The 22,842-nt window shown below is 49.8% G+C and overlaps 1 protein-coding gene across 1 annotated transcript in view; it reads left to right on the forward strand.

Moving 5' to 3' along the window:
• The first annotated feature begins 8,060 nt into the window (after positions 1–8,060).
• The window catches only part of LOC125945762 (uncharacterized), a 117,665-nt gene continuing 102,883 nt past the window's right edge, over positions 8,061–22,842 (forward strand). The window contains exons 1-3 of the mRNA XM_049668044.1: positions 8,061–8,133; positions 15,252–15,342; positions 21,776–21,849. Coding sequence (XP_049524001.1) covers positions 8,061–8,133; positions 15,252–15,342; positions 21,776–21,849 — 238 coding nt within the window. The remainder of the gene's footprint in view (positions 8,134–15,251; positions 15,343–21,775; positions 21,850–22,842) is intronic.

The following is a 22,842-nucleotide window of genomic DNA, read 5'->3' on the forward strand; positions in this document are numbered from 1 at the left end:
GAATGAAAGAAGCTAACGTCGTCAGACTTATATTGCTACACGCGTGTGGTATTTGGTTGTTTGAACGAGGCGGACGGGTGCCTAGACGAAGAAGACGAACTTTCCTGTCAAAAGTTATCGCGGACATCCTGCAGTCCTGTGCCACGAGGCACAAGCTATCCACGTCATACCATCCGCAAACGAATGGCCTCACGGAGCGTCTTAATCGCACTCTCACAGACATGCTCGCGAAGTATGTGTCTTCCGACCACACTGACTTGGACCTCGCTCTACGGTTTGTATAATTCCTCGCGCCACGACACAGCCGGTTATTCGCCATTTTTCCTTCTGTTCGGCCGAGAACCAGCACTGTACCTCGACACAAGCCTTCCTGTTCACGCAGCACCCACCAGTGAATATGCACTTGACGCCGTCGCCCGCGCTGCCCACGCAAGGGAAATTGCCCGTGGCCGCCTTCTGCACTCCCAAGAGAGTCAACGGCGTTTGTACGACCAGCGACACCGCGACCTGCACTTCCCGCCTGGTTCTTTGGTGCTTCTATGGTCTCCGTCGCGTCAGGTCGGCCTGTCAGAAAAACTGCTGTCTCGTTACACAGGCCCCTACCGAGTGATTCGTGCCGTGACTCCCGTCACCTACGAGATCGCCCCTGACGCCCCATCTGCTTCCCAGTCCAGTGATATCGTGCACGTTACACGACTGAAGCAGTATCACCCTCCCAGTGATGACATTTAGACGCTCCGGGACGTCGCTTCTGCCGCCGGGGGATTATGCTACACGCGTATGGTATTTGGTTGTTTGAACGAGGCGGACGGGCGCCTAGACGAAGAAGACGAACTGCTCGGGGCTCTCGAGCTATCGGCTGATCTGGCCAGCGCTGCAGCTATCATTTGTAAATGTACTTGTAAATAGTCTCCTTGACTTAATCCTTCGTTCGCGTAACAATATATTCCTTCGCCACAAGTCACATTATACACGTGGCGGCATACCTCAATTGGTATTCAGCCGAAAAAGCTAAGATCAACGCACTCATACGAAAGGCGTACAACCAAGCTCTACGCCTTCCAGATAGCACCAGTACCGAGCGACTACTTCAACTTGGTGTACACAACACGTAAGAGGAACTGATAGAGGCTCAACAAATTGCTTAGTTGGAGAGACTAGCCGGTTCGCGCATGGGCAGGAATATCCTCAGCAAATTAATGATAACCTATCATAATCAACACGGATGTAAAGTATCGGTTCCCAAGGTAATCAGGCAAAAAATCAAAGTCCCCATTCTGCCTAAAATATGCACCCCGAACTTGATCAGGGAACGAGGGAAAGCAGAGCTAAAGCTCTACTCAAGGCATACGCTAGAGACAAGGAGGCGTTGTTTGTGGACGCAGCGGAGTACCCGAGTCACGAATCCTACGTCGCAGTAGTAATAAACTCCGACCACGAGTGCATAAGCGCATGCTCGATACGCTCTAGTAATAGTGAAATTGCAGAAGAAGTAGCTATCGCTCAGGCCTTAATTTCCCCCAAATGTAAATACGCCATCAGCGACTCGCAGTCAGCCATCAGAAACTATGCGCGAGGAAGAATATCGCCCGACGCCACTAACATACTCTACGGGAAAGCACAGTTCCTATCATCAGAGGAATTCGAAGACAGATACATCATTTGGTTCCAAGCCCACACCTCCTGTGAGTCTCTCGCTCCCAACCTCAACAAAGAAGCCCACTGCGTCGCGCGAGGTCTCATTTACCGTGCTCGCGAAGGAACTTCCCCCGAAGAAACAGGAGGGAGACCTGGAAGGAGAAGGACAGAATGTTCAGATTCTGCGACGTCACCCGCTTCGACCAAAAGTCGAAGTGCATATTCCCACCTCCTAGCTCCAAATTAGACAGATCTCAGGCGGCTGACTGGAGGCAACTTCAAACTAGAACCTTCCCCAACCCGGTGCACCTACATCGCATCTACCCCGAACTATACCCAGATGACTTGTGCAAATTATGTAGCACAGAACACAGCACCCTACAACACATTCTATGGGATTGCGCACATGTTCAGGATGAATATGCAGTCTCCCCAGAACAGCTTGGGGCGTAGTGGAAAGCCGCGCTGATCAGCTCAGATCTGCAAGATACACTATGGGCCATCCAGCGAGCTCGAGAGGCGGCGGGGAGACAGGGTCTCTCTACCGCCCCTGGAGCGGCCTAGGCCCAGGCCTCAATCCGCTGGTCTGAATGAAGTTGTTTCACTCACTCACTCACTCACTCAGAAACTGCACTAGTTACTTTTCCGGTCGCTGTACATGGAGTTGGGAGACAGGCCGAAGTGGTGGAACAGCACGTCGGTGCGGCAATGGGGAGCGACGTCTCGAGGCAGGTGTGTTGTGGGCGGTGTTGGAGAAGTGGGCCCGAGATAGAGATGGTCGAGCGGGAGAACTATCGTCATAAGGGCTGTAGACGCGAGGAGGAGGTGGCTCGTCGTCTTGCTGGCGGCACCGGAAAAACCAGGAGATATGTCCTCAAAAGCCGCAGTAATTGTATATATGCATCGACGAACGCCTGGCAGAGTAGTAAGGTAGTTTCGGTGCTCGGGCGACTAAAGGGGCCAGATGAGCGTGAACAGGCACAGGCGGTGTGATTGGAGACATTCCAGCAACCTGGGCGTAAGAAGTCGTTTGTGAGCACGGAGAAACGTTGGCATGGTGGGCGTTCTGCAGGGCGGCCAATTCCTCTTTAATAATGCCGTGCAGGTCTGTAGAAGCAGGTGGCAACGCTAACAATATTATATATATATATATATATATATATATATTGTTATGGGAATAACATTTATTATGTATGTATAACTATATACAAGGTTTCGACAAGCAGCGGCAGCGGATGCAAGGCTGTCGCGCGATAGCGCTGACCCGATGCTTGCTACGACGGACCAGAGGGGCCAGTCACGTACGGCTTCAATCTCTCAACCTGCACGATAGCAGAGTGCGGTGGCGTAGACGGCGCTGCTGCGATGACTAGCTCGATTGCGTACGGAACGTCGGTGACTTGACGTAGCATCCTGTAAGGACCATCGTAGCGGGACAATATCTTTTCGGAGAGACCGATGCGGCGGGACGCAGACCACAGCAGCAAGACGGCACCTGGGGAGCAAAAAAATGTCTCTGTGGCGACTATCATAACAGGGCCATTTGGGAAGCCTGGGACACTGTGAGTCGTTCCCGAGCAATCTGGCGAGCTGTGTCGGCGCGCTCTATGGCATCGTGAACGTACGCAGTGGTTGAGCTCACGAGAAGTAAAGTATCGAGAGGCAGAGAAGGTTCGCATCCATACAGGAGATCAAACGGGGAGTAGCCAGTCGTGTCATGTCGAGACGAGTTGTAGGCAAAAGTAACGTACGGCAAATTAGCGTCCCAATCACGGTGACAAGCGGAAACGTACATTGAAAGCATATCGGTCAGAGTTCGGTTCAGGCGCTCTGTGAGTCCATTCGTCTGCAGGTGATAAGCAGTTGTGAGCTTGCGGCGGGTAGAGCAGGGACGAAGGATGTCCTCGATGACGCGAGACAAAAAGCATCAGCCTTGATTGGTCAGAAGCTGTCAGGGAGCACCATGATGCAGGATGATATCACGAAGGAGAAAGTCGGCGACATCCGTAGCGCACTGGTTCGGAGGGAACGGGTAATGGCGTAGCGCGTCACGTAGTCGGTCGCTACGGCGACCCACTTGTTGCCTGATGTTGAGTTTCGAAAGGGACCAAGAAGGTGGAGCCCAACACGAAAGAACGGTTCGGCGGGAATGTCTATAGGATGAAGCAGGCTGGCAGGTAACATAGCTGGCCTCCAGACCCCATCATGGACACAATAAAGTTTTATCTCTCTCTCTGTCGCGGCGCTGGCATTTGTCGCATTTAGCGACATATCGTTGACGGTGCGATAGTGACACGGCCAGAAGAAACGGCGCCCGACGCGATCATAAGTGCGGTTGACACCGATGTGACCAGCAGTGGGCTCATCGTGAAGCTGGCGAAGGACAGCTGACTGCAGATGGACAGGTACGACGAGAAGGCGTTCAGGGCCCTCAGGATGCTATTATGGCGGTGTAAAGTGCCGTCCTGAAGGAAGAACAAGTGGAGTGAAGGGTCGGGTGAGGAAGAGCTGAGACGGTCAATGATAGGCGGTAAAGCCGAGTCTCGGCATTGTTCGTCCCGTATATGAACGAGGTCCAAGATAGACGAGACGCAGGCGTCTATGTCTTGCTCGGTGACGTCAGGGGAATCCACAGGATGCTGTTTTGGACAGTCGGCATCTTGATGAAGCTGACCGGACTTGTGCGCCACTGAAAACGAGTATTCTTGGAGGCGCAGAGCACACCGACCAAGGCGGATTGTAGGGTCTTTGAGCGAAGAAACCCAACAGAGGGCATGATGGTCAGTTACTACGATAAATGCGCGGCCAAACAGGTATGGACGAAATTTGGAGACAGCCAAGACAAGAGCTGCACACTCTCGTTCTGTGATGGAGTAATTCTTCTCCGATGCGGACAGGAGGCGGCTAGCGTACGCAATAACACAGTCGTGGCCGCCCTGACGCCGAGCGAGGACGGCGCCGATTACATGGCCGCTGGCATCAGCGCGAAGTTCCGTCGGTGCAGTCGGATCAAAATGCGCTAAATAGGGGTAGTCGTGAGGGCATCGATAAGCGCCGAAAGGCAGCAGCTTGGGGTGAGCCCCATGTAAAAGCAACATTTTTTTCGAGGAGCACAGTAAGGGGACGCGCAATGTCGGCGAAATTACGAATGAAATGTCGGAATAGGAGCACAATCCAATAAAACTGCGTACGTGTTTAGCCGAACAAGGTACAGGAAAATTCTTCACGGCGTGAACTTTTTCAGGATCGGGCTGGACACCCGCCGCGTTGACGAAATGGCCAAGTACGGTTATTTCACGGCGTCCGAAACGGCATTTTGAAGCGTTCAGTTGGAGACCGGCATTGCGGAATACCTCGAGATTGGCAGAGAGGCGCTGAAGATGGCTCTGAAATGTTGACGAAAAAACAATGACATTGTCAAGGTAGCACACGCAGGTTGACCATTTCAAGCTACGAAGAAGCGAATCCATCATGCGCTCGAATGTGGAAGGCGCATTGCAAATACCGAAAGGCATCACTTTAAAGTGATAGAGGCGATCGGGAGTTACGAGTGCGGTTTTTTCGCGATCCAGTGGGTCAACAGCAATCTGCCAATTAGCTGAGCAAAGGTAAATAGACGAGAAATATTGGGCGCCGTGAAGACAGCCGAGTGTGTCGTCTATACGGGGCAAGAGATAAACGTCCTTTTTCGTTATCTTGTTGAGAGGAGCATAGGAGAGGACGGTTCGGTGATGTTCTCGGCCAGCATTTTGTCGACTTCTTTTTGGATTATGACGTGTTCGGCAGCGGAAACACGATAAGGGCGCCGCTGAACCAGTTGAGCATCGCCGGTGTGGATGGAGTGCTGAACAACTGATGTCTGGCCTAAAGGGCGATTTTCGCGATGAAGCATCACGGAATATGACAGCAAGACCCGACGAAGATCTGCTTGCGTAAGCGGGAGGTCGGTTGATATCATTTTTTCAAAATTGACACACGGCAACGAGGTGGCTGTGAAAGAGCCGGAAACAGCTCATGGGCCGTCGACGGCGAACCCAGAAATCGCGTTCCTGCAACCGCGACACGATGGCAAGCGCGATACCGGCAGGTAGCAGGTGGGTAGAAAGGCCAAAGTTCAAAAGTGGCAGGCAGGTTTTGTTGTCGCCTACGGTAATCACGGTGTGCGGTAGGACGACGTAGTGGGTCGCGTCAGGACTACATCGAGAATCGGGGAAACAACGTATTCACCATCGCACACAGGAGGAGAGGGACTTAATGGGACGTACGTGGAGGCTTGCACGGCAGGCGGAGGAACTGGGAGTGCCCGACAGTACGTGGGCGTTAAAAGGGAGTCCCAGTTGAAGAACACCTGTGGAGCAGTCGATAAGGGTCGAGTGCGTCGAAAGAAAGTCTATGCCGTAGATCTCGTCGTGGAGATCCTGCGCAAGCACGGTGCTGTTTCATGTCCAAGTTAATACAGCTCATAAAACTACTATCCTTAGTTCGTATAGCTCTCTACTAATTTGCTATTGCAATTGATGCTTCGCCTTTCGGGTGAAACTGTTTGACACGCGCGTCTTCCAGAGACGCCGGCAAGGCGCTCCCAGCGTGGCTGTAAAACGACAAAGCGAGCAGTAGACGCACCCCAACGCTCCGCTCAAACGGCCTCGTAGCGTAGCGTGGGCAGCGTTCTTCGTTCCGCTGCCGATATGAGCGTTGTGCGCAGGCGTTTCAGATGCGTCTTGTCGTGGTCATCGAGTCTCACTTCATGTCGGTCTGCCTACGCCGCAGCACGCCTGCTTACTAAGCTCATGTTTACTACAATTCATATTGCTACCAAAGCCGCTCACCTTATTTCCTATGACATTGCTATGCGTTTCTATCGCATTCATTGCTTCGCCCTTAGGGCGAAACCGTGACAATCTTTGTTTTGTATGTGTACTTTTCGTTCACTTTTGTGTTCTTTTTCCCGCATCGCGACGGTGCATTTTGAAAGAGGGGCATTGACACGCGCACAATGTTTATCTTTTCCCGGTGTTCATTGTCACCAGCCAAGAAGTGTCACGAAGGTTTCGCTTGGCGCAAGAAGCGTCGTGATATGCAGCGGAGCTTTCTTGAATGCTGTCACCGATTCTATCGCGGAAGAACCTTGCTTAATCAGTTTGTGTGCGAAGCGCATACTATGGTACCTTCTCAAACATACGCCAGCACAATCGCATATCCTTGAAGGGGCTATGAGCAATGTATCAGTAGCCGACGCTCTTGTTACGTAGATCCGATTTCGATGACCGATGACTGTGCTCTCCGCTATCATTATACCTAGAGTGTTGTGTGTTATGCTTGTCAAAAGTCTGTAATAGTTATCTAACGCTTTAGATTTTCTATTCATCACCGTCACCACAATGTAACACTTATTTATAGAATAGTGCGCCGAAGACTAACTTATAGATTATTTCTATGAAGAACATTTATGCAGGTAATCTTGTCCACAATTCCTTCTGCGTCATGAATAGATATACAATGCCTACAAAGTGTTAACGCGCCAACAAAGTGTACAAAGTACACCTTTCCCATGCTGTGCTTGACTCATTTATGACATATTGCTGAAATTCTGCAGGAAATGTTCGCACTTGTTCACTTCTATTATACAGCGTTCGGCTTGCGTAGAGTAATTTTTGACACATGAAAGACAGGCTGGATCGACATTCCATGTTTTTGCCGCTAAATACCCGTACCACGTGTGTCATTTCCTGGGAAAGACTATAGAACCCGATTGACCTTTAATGGAACCTAAAACGACGTCACCGCGTTGCACCTAGGAGAGAGGGTTCACCACATTCCATTTGACAGGTGGTTGATTTCCTCATTCGGCATAGTTCAAGCAAGTAAAAGACGACCATCGACGAGTAACTTTCAGAAACCAGAGTGTGATTCGTGAATTATCCGTCATGTTGCTGACATTGACTTTTATCACACTTTTTGCGCTCCAAGAAAGCTTACCAGGTGATGCTTTTTACCCAGAAGATCGCACTGATCTACAGATGTACCAGGATTCAAGCAGAGTAAGTTTATGTTTAATGCGAAGCTCCATATGTCTACTCGAAATTACCTGCATACAGAAAACTATTATCATCAGAATGGGCTTGAGTGCCGTCATCCTCTTCAGCAGCTGGCTCGTGGGGTCGGGCTCATGCTCGGCACACGCGTGTGCCACTGCTTCCGCGTTCATGGTGGTCGCCTGCTTCCGCAGCCGGATGCGTTCCCGCTAATCATTCCAGGGTAGAATTTCACTACTCTTCTGTCGTCGTAATGGGGTGGCCGCGTTTACGTGAGTATGAGCCATTGCTGAAGGGGCTGTGAGCTATTCATTGGCTAACGTAGTTGAAAGATTTAATTTTCAAGCAATTTAATTTAGAACAATCACAAGCGGCAATGGCGGGCCAATGCTGCTGACCACGCCGTCGAGCGAATTCGAGACATCGAACGCAAGCGACAGCGGCGGACTGCGAACATACCGTGAGTGACGTCGCTCTCCCCGTCGCGACCGAACGTGTGTGTAATCTTATAATTGAGAAATACTTTAATGAACTTTCGAGACTAACCCAGCGATAAACACCGGCGATGCACGTTTAGGCTTCGCTGGTCAACCATCTTCATGGAGTGGATCGAAGGACCAACTAAATTTACAGCGAAGCTGTATGTTCGGAAAATTTTGCGGCGTAAACACAAAACCGCAGGTTAACAATTGAACAGAAACGGCATATCTTCATCTGCAATCACTCATACAGCATATATATATATATATATATATATATATATATATATATATATATATATATAGTTCTAGATGTAAAACATAAATACCCCAGAAAGTCAATGGGAAGACGGCGTCGCGGTAGCTCAATGGTAAGAGCATCGCACGCGCAATGCGAGGACGTGGGATCGTTCCCCACCTGCGGCCAGTTGTTTTTCACCCATTTTAATTTCCAATAATTTATCATTTCTTTCTTACAATTAGTAAGTAGAAGTACTATACCCTATGCTGTCATTGGCGTCATTGTTGGCTACTTCTGACATGATTAATAAAAATGGGGACCCTCGGTTGCCTTCCTGCTGATTTTAATATATATACCTATATATATTGTAGCGAAACGTTGGAACCCTAAAGTGGGTCTCCTTCTCCGGTACCTTCTAGTGGGTCGTTTTCTTCGGCTCTCGAGCGCCGCGCGTGCTGAGAGTCGGTGCTGCGCTTTTTGGACAGCCGCCCTTGCGCTACTTCAAGTGCCGTCCGATAAACATCCGTATGAATTGGTGAAGGTGCTGGGTATCGTGTGTGACGAGTATCTTGGTCGAAAGTGATGGTTTGTCTGCCGGTGTCATCTCAGAGGACGGCGAGAGTTCTATATCGGTGGGTGTGCAATGAATGATGGTGTTGTGGCGGGAGAGAAAATCTCATCCAAGGATGATGCCGTGCGAGCATGAAGGAATGATGATGAATTCGACCGCATACATGACGTCCCGAATGACGACGCGAGCTGTGCATACTGCTGTTGGGTGAATACTTTGGGCGCTAGCCGTACGAAGGTATAGTCCCGAAAGTTGCGTCGTCACTTTGCGTAGGACATGCCTAAGTTTGGCGTCCATAACGGATACGGCGGCTCCAGTGTCTATAAGGGCAGATGCGCGAACACCGTGTACAAACACGTATGTTATGTTCGATGCTCTCTGCTGAGGGCTTTCACAGTTCGGTAGCGTCGCAGCCCTTGCCTCGTGGACTGCGACGACCAGTTTTCCCGATCTCGTGCAACCTGAAATGGCACACGTGCTTGTGCTACCTCGACGACGTCGTCGTTTTCGCTCCGGACTTCTCCACGCATCCTCAACGCCTAAGGCATGTTTTGACGCGTTTGAGCAACGCCGGCCTACAGTTGAACCTAAAGAAGTGCCGATTTGCAGCACGGCAGCTGACAATACTGGGCTACGTCGTGTCCAAGGATGGAATCCTCCTCGATCCAGCCAAGCTTCAGGCCGTAGCCGAGTTTCCCAGACCTACGTCCGTCAAAGAACTGCGCAGTTTCGTGGGAATGTGTTCCTACTTTCGACGTTTCATCCGAAACTTCGCCACTATTATATCGCCACTGACGAAGCTCCTTGGCACTAAGGGGCCCCTCGACTCGTGGTCGTCAGTGTGCGAGGACGCGTTCGGAAAGCTCCGTCGTTTGTTGACGTCTCCGCCCATACTACGCCACTACGACCCTACGGCCCCTACAGAGGTACACACGGACGCCAGCGGTGTTGGCCTTGGCGCTGTCCTTGCACAGCGTAAGCCAGGGTTCCCTGAATATGTCGTGGCGTATGCAAGTCGTACGCTTACTAAATCCGAGGCCAACTACTCCGTCTCCGAAAAAGAATGCCTGAAGATCATCTGGGCCCTTACGAAGTTTCGCCCTTATTTGTATGGTCGCCCGTTCGATGTCGTTGCTGACCCCCATGCACTATGCTGGCTGTCGTCATTGAAAGATCCCTCAGGCCGTCTCGCCCGTTGGGCACTTCGTCTGCAGGACTACGACATCCGCGTGCTCTACCGCAACGGACGCCAACATGCCGACGCCCACGCCCTCTCGCGCTCCCCCTTACCCGACAACAACGCCCGCTGCTCAGGAACTCAGCTGACCGTTTCTTCCATCGACCTTCACACAATCGCTACAGAACAGCGCAAGGACCATTGAATTGTCTCGCTGATATACTTGCTCAGTGATCCGTCGGCAACACCACCCACTCGCGCATAGCGTCGTCAAGCCCACCATTTCGCCATTCGCGACGAGCTACTTCACCGGCGCAATTACAGCGCCGACGGCCGCCAGTGGTTACTGGTAGTACCCCGCAGTCTCCGTTCTCAAATATGCGAATGGTTCCACTCTGATCCGTAGAGTGCACACTCTGGGGTGTACAAAACTTACCACCGAATTCGACGACGGTACTTTTGGCGGGGAATGTACCGGTACGTGCAGAAATTTGTTCGCTGCTGCCTCGATTGTCAGCGCCGGAAATCTTCGCCGAACCTCTCGCCAGCAGGTCTACAACCTTTACCTTGTCCTAACCAGCCGTTTGGGCGCGTTGGCATCGATTTATACGGACCTCTTCCTCTGACGTCGGCTGGTAACCGCTGGGCCATCGTCGCTGTTGACCATCTCACGCGATACGTCGAAACCGCTGCCCTTCCAGCGGCTACAGCACGAGATGTTGCCTCCTTCCTGCTCCACCGATTCATGCTGCGTCACGGTCCACCCCAGGAGCTACTCAGCGATCGAGGCCCTGTCTTCTTGTCGGAAGTCGTCGAAGCCATTCTCAAAGAGTGTCACGTCGTTCATCGAAAAACTACTGCTTACCACCCACAGACAAACGGTCTCACAGAGCGATTTAACCGCCTGCTCGGCGACATGCTATCAATGTACATCACCGCCGACCACACAAATCAGGATGCCATTCTGCCCTTCGTCTCCTACGCCTGCAATACCGCCCCTCAGAGTACTACTGGCTTCTCACCGTTCTTCTTATTGTACAGCCGCCATCCGGCGCACACGATCGACACCATCCTTCCATACAAGCCAGACAGGTCCCAGTATACACCTATATCTGCCACAGCCAGACATGCTGAAGAGTGTCGCGACCTTGCCCGGACCTTTACCACTAATGAACAAGAGCGGCAGAAGAGCGTTCGCGGTGACACCATCACTTCTGCGCCCACGTTTTTCCCTGGGGCGCTCGTCTGGCTCTCAGTCCCTACCACTGCAACTGGACTCTCTTCGAAACTAATGCCCATATACGAGGGCCCCTATCATGTCGTCGAACACATGTCCCCAGTAAATTACCTCATCGAACCCGTTGAACCATCTTCAAACATGCGCCGTCGAGGGCGCAACATCGTCAATGTGGAGCGTCTCAAGATATACCATGACCCACTCATGGCGACAACCTGTTAAGTCGCCGGGTGGTTCCCTTTTCACACCCGGGGTAATTGTAGCGAAGCGTTGGAACCCTGAAGTGGGTCGTCCGCTCCAGCGCCTTGCAGTGGGTCTCCTTCTCCGGTACCTTCTAGTGGGTCGTTTTCGGCGGCTCTCGAGCGCCGCTCGTGCTGAGAGTCCGTGCTGTGCTTTTTGCACAGCCGCCCTTGCACTACTTCAAGTGCCGTCCAATAAACATCCTTATAATATATATATATATATATATATATATATACAGAGAGAGAGAGAGAGAGAGAGAAAGAGAGAGAGTCAGAGTTTGTAACGGCACCTCGCTTTAATATATAAAAGGGAGAGCCATCTAGCAACTCATTCAGTCCATCTTAGACTGTCATGGGTAGACCACGGAAATTAAAGCACCAGAACAACAGCGTGAATACAATGCTCAACCATGTGTGGTGTTTGCTATTCGCAGGACATTCATGTTCACAGGGCGGGACGGCGGCCAATTTTTTCAGCACTGTCACTAGATTTGCGCTCGGGTTACTGGCAAGTTCCAATGGCCGACCCTCACCGACCTAAGACGGCGTTCGTCACTACTGACGGACTGTATGAGTTTAACATCATGCCGTTCGGATTGTGCAACGCCCCAGCTACTTTCGAACGGATGATGGATAACATCCTTCGTGGCTACAAGTGGAATACCTGCCTCTGCTACCTCGACGAAATCGTCGTTTTCGTCGTTTTTTCTCGCGACTTTCCAACGCACCTTGTTCGTCTTCGTGCAATTGTCACGTGCCTCACCTCTGCTGGCCTTCAACTTAACATAAAGAAGTGCCACTTTGCTGCACGCCAGTTGACGATTCAGGCCACGTCGTCTGCAAGGAGGCCGTTTTTCCGGACCCCACGAAGCTCCGTGCCGTAGCCGAATATCCCAAGCCCAATTCCATGAAAACACTTAGAAGTTTCGATGGGCTCTGCTCGTATTTTGTCGATTTGTGCGCGACTTTGCTACCATCATCGCACCTCTTACCAACCTTCTTACCGCCTCTAACGGCCTGTTTGCTTGGTCATCAGCGTGCGACGAATCTTTTCGAACGCTATGGCGCTTACTAACGTCGCCACCAATACTCCGTCACTTTGACTCTAATGTGCCTATGGAGATCCATACTGACGCCAGTGGTGTTGGCCTTGGTGCAGTATTGGCTCAAAAAACACCAGGATACCAAGAATACGTCGTTGCCTACGCAAGTCGAACGCTCAAGAAAGCCGAGTTTAATTATTCTGTCACCGAGAAAGAGTGCCTCGCCATAATTTGGGCTTTGGCTACGTTTCCTCCGTACCTTTATGGCCTCCCTTTCAACGTCGTCGCGGACCATCATGCTCTATGCTGGCTCTCGTCGCTGAAAGATCCCTCGGGACGCCTCGGTCGTTGGGCGCTTCGCCTGCAAGATTATGACATTCTTTTGTGTACCGATCCGGCCACAAACACTCGGACGCTCATGCGCTGTCCCGCTCGCCGCTAGCGTCTGACACGCCTTCTCCGTCAGCTTCTTCGGCTTCCTTGTCACCTATTGACTTTGCAGACATGTCGTCGGAGCAACGCAAGGATGCGTGGGTTTGTCAACTCCTTGACTTTATCACTGACCCATCCACTTATCCCGCCTCAAGAACTCTAGGTCGCCAAGCCGCTCATTTCACTATTCGTGACGATCTCCTCTATCGCCGGAATTACGCCTCTCATGGCCGGAGGTGGCTTCTAGTTGTACCTCGCGACATGTGCACAGAGATCTGCGCTGCTTTCCACACTGACCCGCAAAGTGCTCACACCGGCGTTCTCAAGACCTACAATCGCCTGCGGCAGCGATTCTACTGGCACGGAATGTATGCCTTTGAGTGTAAGTACATACGTGCTTGCACTGCTTGTCAGTGGCGCAAGACTCCACCGCAACGCCCGGCCGGTACACTTCAGCCTCTCCCTTGCCCGGCCCGTCCATTCGACCGCGTCGGTATCGATTTAAATGGCCCGCTTCCCTCGACCACCTCTGGGAATAGGTGGATAATTGTTGGCGTGGACCACCTCACGCGTTACGCCGAGACTGCAGTTTTGCCCACAGCCACAGCAAGAGACGTTGCGTTTTTCATCTTACGCAACATCGTACTGCGCCACGGTGCTCCCCGTGAACTTTTGAGCGACAGGGGACGTGTTTTCCTGTCTGGTGCTATTGAAGCCTTTCTCGTTGTGATGATTAGGTTCTTTATAGTGTGATAGGAAACGCATCCAAGGTGTTGCGCCTTGGTGCTTCCAATAAAAGACAAGGCTGGCTGCAAACCACACGCAAGGGAAACATTTATCAATAGAAAATAACACTCTCTTATATACACGGAGTAGGAATAATAAAGCGAAAAGATTACAGCGACAGTAATATCACGCGATACACGGATAAGTTCACGAACAAAGCTAGAGTTCACTAAGATAAGTAGGAGTAACCAAACAAGCGGAGGTCACGTGAAAGTAAAGTGTTCACCAGTTATAGGCGGCGATGGTGGTCCAGAAGTCTATGTGGAGGTGGCACCAGCAAAATGAAGCTTGGGGTCGGAGGAAGGGAGCAAGTCTCGAACGGCCGACGTGACGCTGGCTCAAGCAAGGTCGTGCCGTTGAGAAGAAGTCACATATGTTCGTCTCGAGCGTCTCCAGCAGGTCCGCTGTGATCGAGTGGAAGGCCTAGGCATCCAGGCCCAGTCACCTGGCAGCCCACTCTTCCGCGCCTCGTCGTCCAGCTTCCGGAGAGCGCTCACTGTCGAGCAAACCGTAGCTTGCTGTGGGTAGATGTCAGGTCGTCGGGAAGTGCAGAGCCGGCTAGGTAGAGGCCTCCTAAGCTCGGGTCCAAGCACCCGTCAAGCTCACACCTCTGCAACCTAGCCGCCTGCCCTTGTTCCAACCGCCGACTTGTCTTGTTCCTTTTTCCTGATCATGATGATGATCTTAAACCATGGCACATACCCGCTCTTCCGTTCTTCTCTTCCTCTTCTTTTCTCCTAGTCTCTCGTGGACATTTCTCGGCACGCTTCCGTCACACTTATGCAGCACTTCACCTTTTTCATCGTCTTTTGCTCCCGGCCATCCTACGCACCATGTTCGCATCGCCTCGCGCACTTCACATATCACACTCGTTCAGTGTAACATCGTTCATCGCGTGACAAGTGCATATCAGCCGCAAACTAATAGCCTAACTGAGCGATTTAATCGCACTCGGGGGGATATGCTGACAATTTACACGGCGTCGGACCAGACCAATTGGGACACCGTCCTTCCATTCGTCACATATGCGTACAACACTGCTACGCACGTGACCATAGAATTCTCGCCATTCTTTCTATTGTACGGACGTGAGCCATCATGCACGCTGGACACTATGCTTCCCTACTCACCTGACTCATCTGAGTACACTGCAATTTTTGATGTCGCCAGGTATACCGAAGATTGTCGACAATTGGCCCGTTCATTGACAACCGAAGACCAAGGTCACCAGAAGCTCAGGCACGACACCGACCGACCTCTCACTGCTTTCGCGACCGGGGCCCTGGTTTGGCTTTGGATTCCTCCGAGTACGCCTGGCCTTTCGTATAAATTACTGGCCCGATATCATTACTCTGACCCACATTACGGAGGAACTGCGAAGTGCGTCAAGTACTCAAAGGATGGCAAATATGAAAACTTCAGTTCACCAGCCATTATCACTTACGCAGGCCAAGGATCAATGTAAGAAACATCACATTCTGATGGCGTATGGTGGTCTTTGTGGTGATCGTCGTTAAATTGCATAGCACTCCTTAAACTTGTTTGCGTTACTTTGTCTTTCTGACATACCCGTACAAGATTTTTAGGAGCAGGGTATCTTCTAATTGTTTGAATTTGATTACATAGCTATCGTAATGCTCCTTAAAATATGAGGATAACGTTTTTCTAGGCCCAGAAATTCACAACAACAATTGAATGTTTCGAATGCTTCGCTCAGTGCCGAAAAATAGGCGTTTTCTCAGTTTTTAGACGTTTTGAAGGTTGTAACAGCGGAGCTGTTTAAGCTCTTGGTTAGGCCACGTAGAGCGAACAAAAACTGCGCCTCGCGATGACGTCACCGCGGGTTGCTTAGCAATCACCTCGCGGAGCGGCGTGTGCTTCACCTTCTCTCCCTCCAGCCATGCACTGGCAAGTGTGGATGCGCAGTTTGGTCGTGACATCACTGGGGACATAAAGCTGGGAGCCGCCGCGGCGGCGGCTCCCGAGACTGCAGCCCGCCGGCTGCAGTCACGGGATGCGGGTTACAGATTGGGCCACCACTTAGACTTGGCCACCAGCTTTACTGTTTGCCCAGACTTGCAACCACCTAGTGTGGAGGTGCCCCTATTTTTTATATACTTACGGGGAGATCTACCGAAAAGGTAGCTGTGTAGGAAGGATAAACTGGCAGACTGGTGGGATCCTGTCGTGTTCCGGGGCTTCCGTGATCGAAGAGGCAGACTGTACTTGAAACATGCTTTATTGCATGGCGGAAACTTAAGCGGCAGAATGACAACCAAGGAAGTCAGTGCCGAAAACTTGGCGTTGTTTGTCTCTTGTTTTAGACGTTGTGAAGACGTTGCGCTATTACGCATGTACACGTGTACACATATGCAACATCCCCCCACACTTACTTTGGAACCACGAGGATAACCGCAACAGTTTATGGTACATAGCGATCAGGTGGGCTGCGCTTTCTCTGTGGGTAACCATGTTCGTTTGCAGAGTTTGAACGCTCCACCGGTTCACGCTGAATGATCGCCGTGGTGTTGTTATCGGTTGAAGAGTCGGCAGCTGGGACCTGTACCGGAGGTTCTTGATGGCTTTTGACGAACGGTAGCTCGAACTCTGTGGCGTCGGTGTTACACTTGCGGATGTGGTTTTGGTGACGCACCCACTGTAAAACACCACATGGAGTCAGTACACTTATGCGGTATTACACAGGTCCCGTACGGGCGAGAACTGCTGCACAAAGCCACTTTGGTACAGGTCGAAAGTTGCGCACCCGAACGTCATCAGCAACACCAAACATTTTCTCGCGACACGGCAGACGCCTTGTCTGGCGAAATTGGCACTGTGACACTGTGTTCTCGACCGATGGTCACACCAGGTATAGTCTTGTTCGTAGGCGCCGTCCCCGGAGCAATGTGGAAGGGGGCTACCCCTGTCGTAGCAAGAGGCGTATTACGATACGCTAAAATCAAGTCTGCTATTTCCGCAGTCGCTATCCTCGGATTGGTCTTGCGAAGCGCTGCCTTTAAGGTTTGGACAAAACGTTCCGCCAAGCCGTCGCTGCTTGGGTGATACGGTGCGGTCCGTACGTGTCTTATACCCCTTTGCTTGAGGTATACTTGGAATTATTCAGAGATGAACTGGCTTCCGTTGTCGGACACCACCGTTTCCGGAAAACCGAATCTGCAGAAAAGTTCACGAATGCATGCGATGGTTTGCTTCTGAAGCAGTAGTGGTCATGGGACATACTTCTGGCCACTTCAAATGAGCGTCGACTACCACTAAGTATGAAACAACTTTATGGGACCTGCAAATTCGACGTGCAGGCGTTTCCATAGAAGCGTCAGCCTGGACCAAGCATGGAGCGGTGCTTTCACTGGTAAACTGCGTTTCTCAGCGCAAGTTTGACAAGCGGCAACACATCACTCTATGTCATGGTCGATGTTTGGCCACCACACATAGCTTCTTGCCAACTCCTTGCCACGGGCCGGGCCGGGCTCGGGCTTTCGGGTAAGCCCGAGCCCGTGCAGTTCTCTAGTGCCCAGTGCATGCGTGATTGCACACGTCACGTCGAGCCATCTTTCTAAGGCAGTTGCACTCATTCGCGAGCAACGACAGGCGTTCCTTCTGAGGCATCAAGCTGCAAACGGTGTGTGCTCACTAAAAAAAATCTTTAAAAAAAGTACAGTTTGACTTGTGTTGGCGATAAAAATGGTGCACCTTATTTGTTCCTCATGCGTCGTTTAAAAGGGTCTAGCTAATGCCGCGGCTCATTAGCCTTGCAAGAAATCTGGCCCTGATTGTGTAACCCAATGCCTTAAAAAGTGTTCGGCTGACCTTACACATATGTGTAAGGGCGACTTTTGGCGACTGAGGTGCTGCACTTTATTTACAACGTTAAGTGTTCACATGTGGCGTTCAGGAGGTCGCCTTAGTACCAAACGTTCACTTCCCATTGCGGCTGGTTATGTCTTGCAAGAACTCTAGCCCCGATTGTATAACTTCACTTATTACCAAATGTGCACCAGGATTTCGCCTTCTTGTGTTACAAGAGTGTAGCACCTGCCAAAGCTTTCTCTTTAAGCGAAGCTTTATAGGCTCACAAGTGTCGGCGGCGGTGGTGGTGGTGTCACGTAGAAAAGTGGGCCGATCCTGGTGATAGTTTAGAAAGGGTTCAAGCTCGATAGCACATACAAGGGACAAAAAAGCAAGAGAGAAGGAAAAGATAAAGAGAGAGAGAGAGGAAGACAGAAAATCACCACGAAGATGAGATACACACACGACAAGCTTCACTTATCCCCATTTTCTCGACAGGGGAATGGCTGGTGTTTTTTTTAAGCGGAGCTTTATAGGCTCACAAGTGTCGGCGGTGGTGGTGGTCGCGGTGGCGGTGCCGGTGCACGTTGAAAAGTGGGATGATCCTGGTGATAGGGCAGAAAGGGTCCAACCTCAATGGCACATACCTCTGCCGTGTGGGCCGATCCTGATGATGGTTCAGAAAGGGTTCAAGCCCAATGGCACATACCAGGGAAAAAAAAAGAAAGAGAAAGAGAGAGATTAAGAAAAACGAGAGAAATAAAGTAATAGAGAGAGAGAAAGAAAGAAAATCACCACGAAAGTCAGATAAACACACGACAAGCTTCGCTTACCCCCATTTTCTCGACAGGGGAAGGGCTGGTGTTAAGCGAAGCTTTGTAGGCTCACAATCGGCGGTGGGGGTGGTGTCACGCTGAAAAGTGGGCCGATCCTGGTGATAGTGCAGAAAGGGTCCAAGCTCAATGGCACCTACTACGGACAAAAAAGGAAGAGAGAAGCCAAAAGAGAAAGAAAGAGAGAGACAAAGACAGAAAGAGAGAGAGAAAGAAAATCACCATGAAGGTCAGATACAAGCACGAATAGCTTTGCTTATACCCCCATTTTCTTGACAGGGAAAAGCTGGTGTTTTTTATGCGAAGCTTTATAGGCTCACAAGTGGCGGTGGGGGTGGTGGTCGGGGTGGTGGTCGCGGTGGCGGTGGCGGTGGCGGTGGCGGTGTCGCACTGAAAAGTGGGCCGATCCTGGCTATGTGTAGAAAGGGTCCAACCTCAATGGAACATAGCCCTGTCGTGTGAGCCGATCCTGATGATGTGCAGAAAGGGTCCAAGCCTAATGGCACGTACCAGGGACAAAAAGAAAGAGAAAGAGAGAGATAGAAAGAAAGAGAGAGGTGGAGAGAGCGAAAGAAAATCACTACGACGGTCAGATAAACACACGAAACCTTCGCTTACCCCCATTTTCTCGACAGAGGAAGGGCTGTTGGTAAGCGAAATATTATAGGCCCACAAGTGTCGGCGGCGGTGGTGGTGGTGGTGGTGGTGTCACGTTGAAAGTGGGCCGATCCTGGCGATTGTGCAGAAAGGGTCCAAGCTCAATGGCGCATACCAGGGACTAAAGAGAGAGAGAAAGGGAGATAGGGAGAGAGAATGGAAGAAAGAGAGAGATGGAAAGGAAGACAGAGAGAGAAAGGAAGATAAATAAAGAAAGAGATAGAAATGGAGAGAGAGAGAGGGAGAGAGAGAAAGAAAATTACCACAAAGGTCACATACACACAAGACAAGTTTCGCTTGTCCCCATTTTCTCGACAGGGGAAGGGCTGGTGATTTTTTGCTTCCTGAAATACCGGCATGAATCGATTTTAGGATGGCACAATGTCTAGCATTGTTGGCCTTATGGAGAAGATAGACAATGTCACAGGCTGCAGTTTTTTTTAAGCGAACCTCCATAGGCTCACAAGTTTCGGCGGCGGTGGTGGTGGTGGTGTCACACTGAAAAGTGCGCCGATCCTGGTGATAGTGCAAAAAGGGTCCAAGCTCAATGACACATACAAAGAAAATAAAAGAAAGAGAGAAAGAGACAGAAGGAAAGAGAGAGAGAAGGAAAGAAAGAAAGAAAAAGATAGATATAAACAAGGAAAATCACCAGCCCTTCCTCTGTCGAGAAAACTATGTCGAGAAAATCGGTGTAAGCGAAGATTCTTTGTGTATTTGACCTAGTACTTTCCCTTCTCTTCTTGGTTCTCTTTCGTGGTACTTTTCGTTCCCTTTCCTTCTACATTTCTTTCCTTTTCGTGCAACTTTTTTTCCGTTGCGCTGTACGTTTTCCTCCCTCGATGTATGCATTCAATAAACGTTTGTTTTATTACCGTGACATGTCGTGAACCGTTACCGGTAGGTCATGTAGATCAGGCGTAGGTCAGATTCACTCACGACAGGCTTCGCTTTCGATCACTTTCTCGACATTGGAAGGGCTGATGTTTTACTGCTCAGTGTTGTCTGTCGCACAGCCAATTTTACCCTTAGTTGCCAACATTTGGGATTTCCGGAAAGTATATTCGCGTTCCAAAGCGCCATCCACTGGTAACCAGGACGGCTAACACTGGTGCCATTTAGAAGTCCTTGTAATTTTCCTGCTGCTAAGTAAAACGCCTGTCCAGACACAATCAACATCAGCGAAGGCAAACACATTTGTTTTTGGATTACGCAAACAGTCTTTTAAATCACGTTAAACTGAAAACACATCAAACGGTGTCAACCAAATGCCACAAATACAGCTCAAAACATCATTAATCGCTTCTAAGAAGGAGGGCGGTGGAACGAATATGGAATTACCCACAACGGGAATGCAGGCATACGTGCATACGCAGAGCTCCAATTGTACACTATCCTGCATAGTGTCGATTTCAGGTCAATATAAGTGTAAATATTAGTAAATACTACGCTCTGCATACTTCGGACATTCAATCAAAGCCAATAGGCAGACGGGTGTCAACAAAAAAAAAAGAAATTTACACGATTATTATTAATAAATCGCACTGCAACACTCGACTGCCGATGAGGTTGTCTTAACCAAAGTTTTCTGAACTAAGTATTCCGGCTACTACTCAATATCGAAGTATTTTGTTTGTACCGAAGATTACCGGCTTTACCGTATGACTAATATCCAGTCACTATATAGGCCAATATGTTATTCCGGGAAATACACCATCGGCGAAGCATATACAAACTGCTTCGCTATAGTACAAAAAAGAAACGCAAATAACTCAACTCAGTGGCCCCGAACTTCCCTATTGTGGTTTTCGCGTGTGATACTCCAGCGTGTGATATCGCATAGGAGTATTAAACATCTGTAATCTGTAAATAATGCAAATTTTAAGGCGAGGACCCGTGTTCGCTTGACGCTGGTATGCCCATTACCTAGCACAGCCTCGGAAGGTAGAGGAAGCATTGTACTTTGCTTTCCGCACTGGGCCACATTCTTTCGAAACACATTATGGGTTTTCTGTTATAAAGATGCTGTACGCGTGAAAAATAGTAGCGCTGTTTGCCAATGATACTGACTGAAACGATTACGACCATTTTTCTAGCGGATACAGTCCACCATGTCCTCAAAATAAAAGAACGTATCATATGGGCATTTACTAGGGTTCTGCAGGGAAATGTGGCCATATTCTCATCTCTATTTAATTATGAGAAACCCTATAAGGAAACGAAAAGATAAAAAGGAACTAGCGTACGGTAACACCATAAAAGAGAACATCTATCCGCTTCACTAGTGTTTCATATTCGACGTTGTGCAATAATGCATATTCAAGACGCGTAATCCGCTTCAGTGTTCAGTGTCAATATGCTTCAGGCAAACATGCTTCGTAACCTATGGTTAATGCGGGTCTGTGGGCTGTGCGATAGTTTCACATGACATGAACATTTTTCGAAGTAAGTTATCGTGCACATGTTCTGCCTCAATTTAATATGAATAGTATAGATACATTCGGAAATAAATGTGCCTGATGAGGAATGTTTTAAGAGGGATGCAAGGAATAATTCAAGTTTGCGCTAACTACGTACACATTTTGTTCGGCTTGCAGAAAAGCCACGCTTAATCTTGATTCTTCGGAGTGCTACGTAGCCAAGGACAAGTTCGGCTTCATTCCAGAGGACCGTAAGTACTGGAATTGCTTTTAGTAAACTTAGCGTAGATTCCCTGCCCGTCTCAAAGCTTACATTTTCATCAAAGGAAACCCGCAATAGCTTGTAAAATATAACTGTTTATAGGTGTCTTTGTCAGACTGGCTCTAAACTGCTTTAGCTTATCCTCAAGGCAACCTTCAGCTACGTTTCCTATCATACTTTATATTTCGTGCACAACGAAGTAGTTATCGAGGAAAACATAACTGAAAGAATAGAAGTTTCGGCTTGCAAGAGTGTCGAAAGCCAAGGGCCATTACAACTTACTCTAAACCAAAGGACCCCTCAGCCAGAGCCCGGAAACAAGGCGCCTCTTCTTGAGGAGTTTTTCTTCGAAATGATCTCAATCCAAAAATCGAAACTAAGTGTGATAAAGCTGTAATAAAAAAATCTAGGCAACATTCCCCTATGAAGAACAGAACGAGATGGATGAGATTACGCCAGCGACAGATACGCGCGGATCGTATTTTGACTCAAAATTTTGCCAGATTTTGATGTTGCACGCATCCCAATGAGCCAAATTCACTTGTCAACAGGTGAGCGCAGCTGACACGACATGACTTTGCCAACATGGCAGCCTTCTTGTCATTCCGCGACTGATATCTCGGACTGTAGATCGGCGAAGGATATGTTTGCAGACGTCCGTGATGAAGTGAACAGAAGCCGCCTCGCCGGAGAAACAAAAATGCGTCCCCACCGAAATGTGAACACACAATAAAGACCCTGAAGTGCACGCTTGAGAGAAAAGCATCCGTGATAACATTCCGGGAGAAGAGTGAGACAAGAGACGTTGGTTTGGATGTGCTGCCTGCCATCAGCAGTGAAGCGTAGAAGACCAAAACAAGCAGAACCTCTGCGTAGCCTTGTCGCTATTTACTAGATGCGGCTGCAAAACGGCAACGAAATTTGTATTTGACAAGATGTGTTTTAGCCTAGAGGTTGCTGCTAGTCACAGCACAGTTACGCG

This window comes from Dermacentor silvarum, chromosome 5, assembly GCF_013339745.2.
Source record: "Dermacentor silvarum isolate Dsil-2018 chromosome 5, BIME_Dsil_1.4, whole genome shotgun sequence".
Taxonomy (NCBI): domain Eukaryota; kingdom Metazoa; phylum Arthropoda; class Arachnida; order Ixodida; family Ixodidae; genus Dermacentor; species Dermacentor silvarum.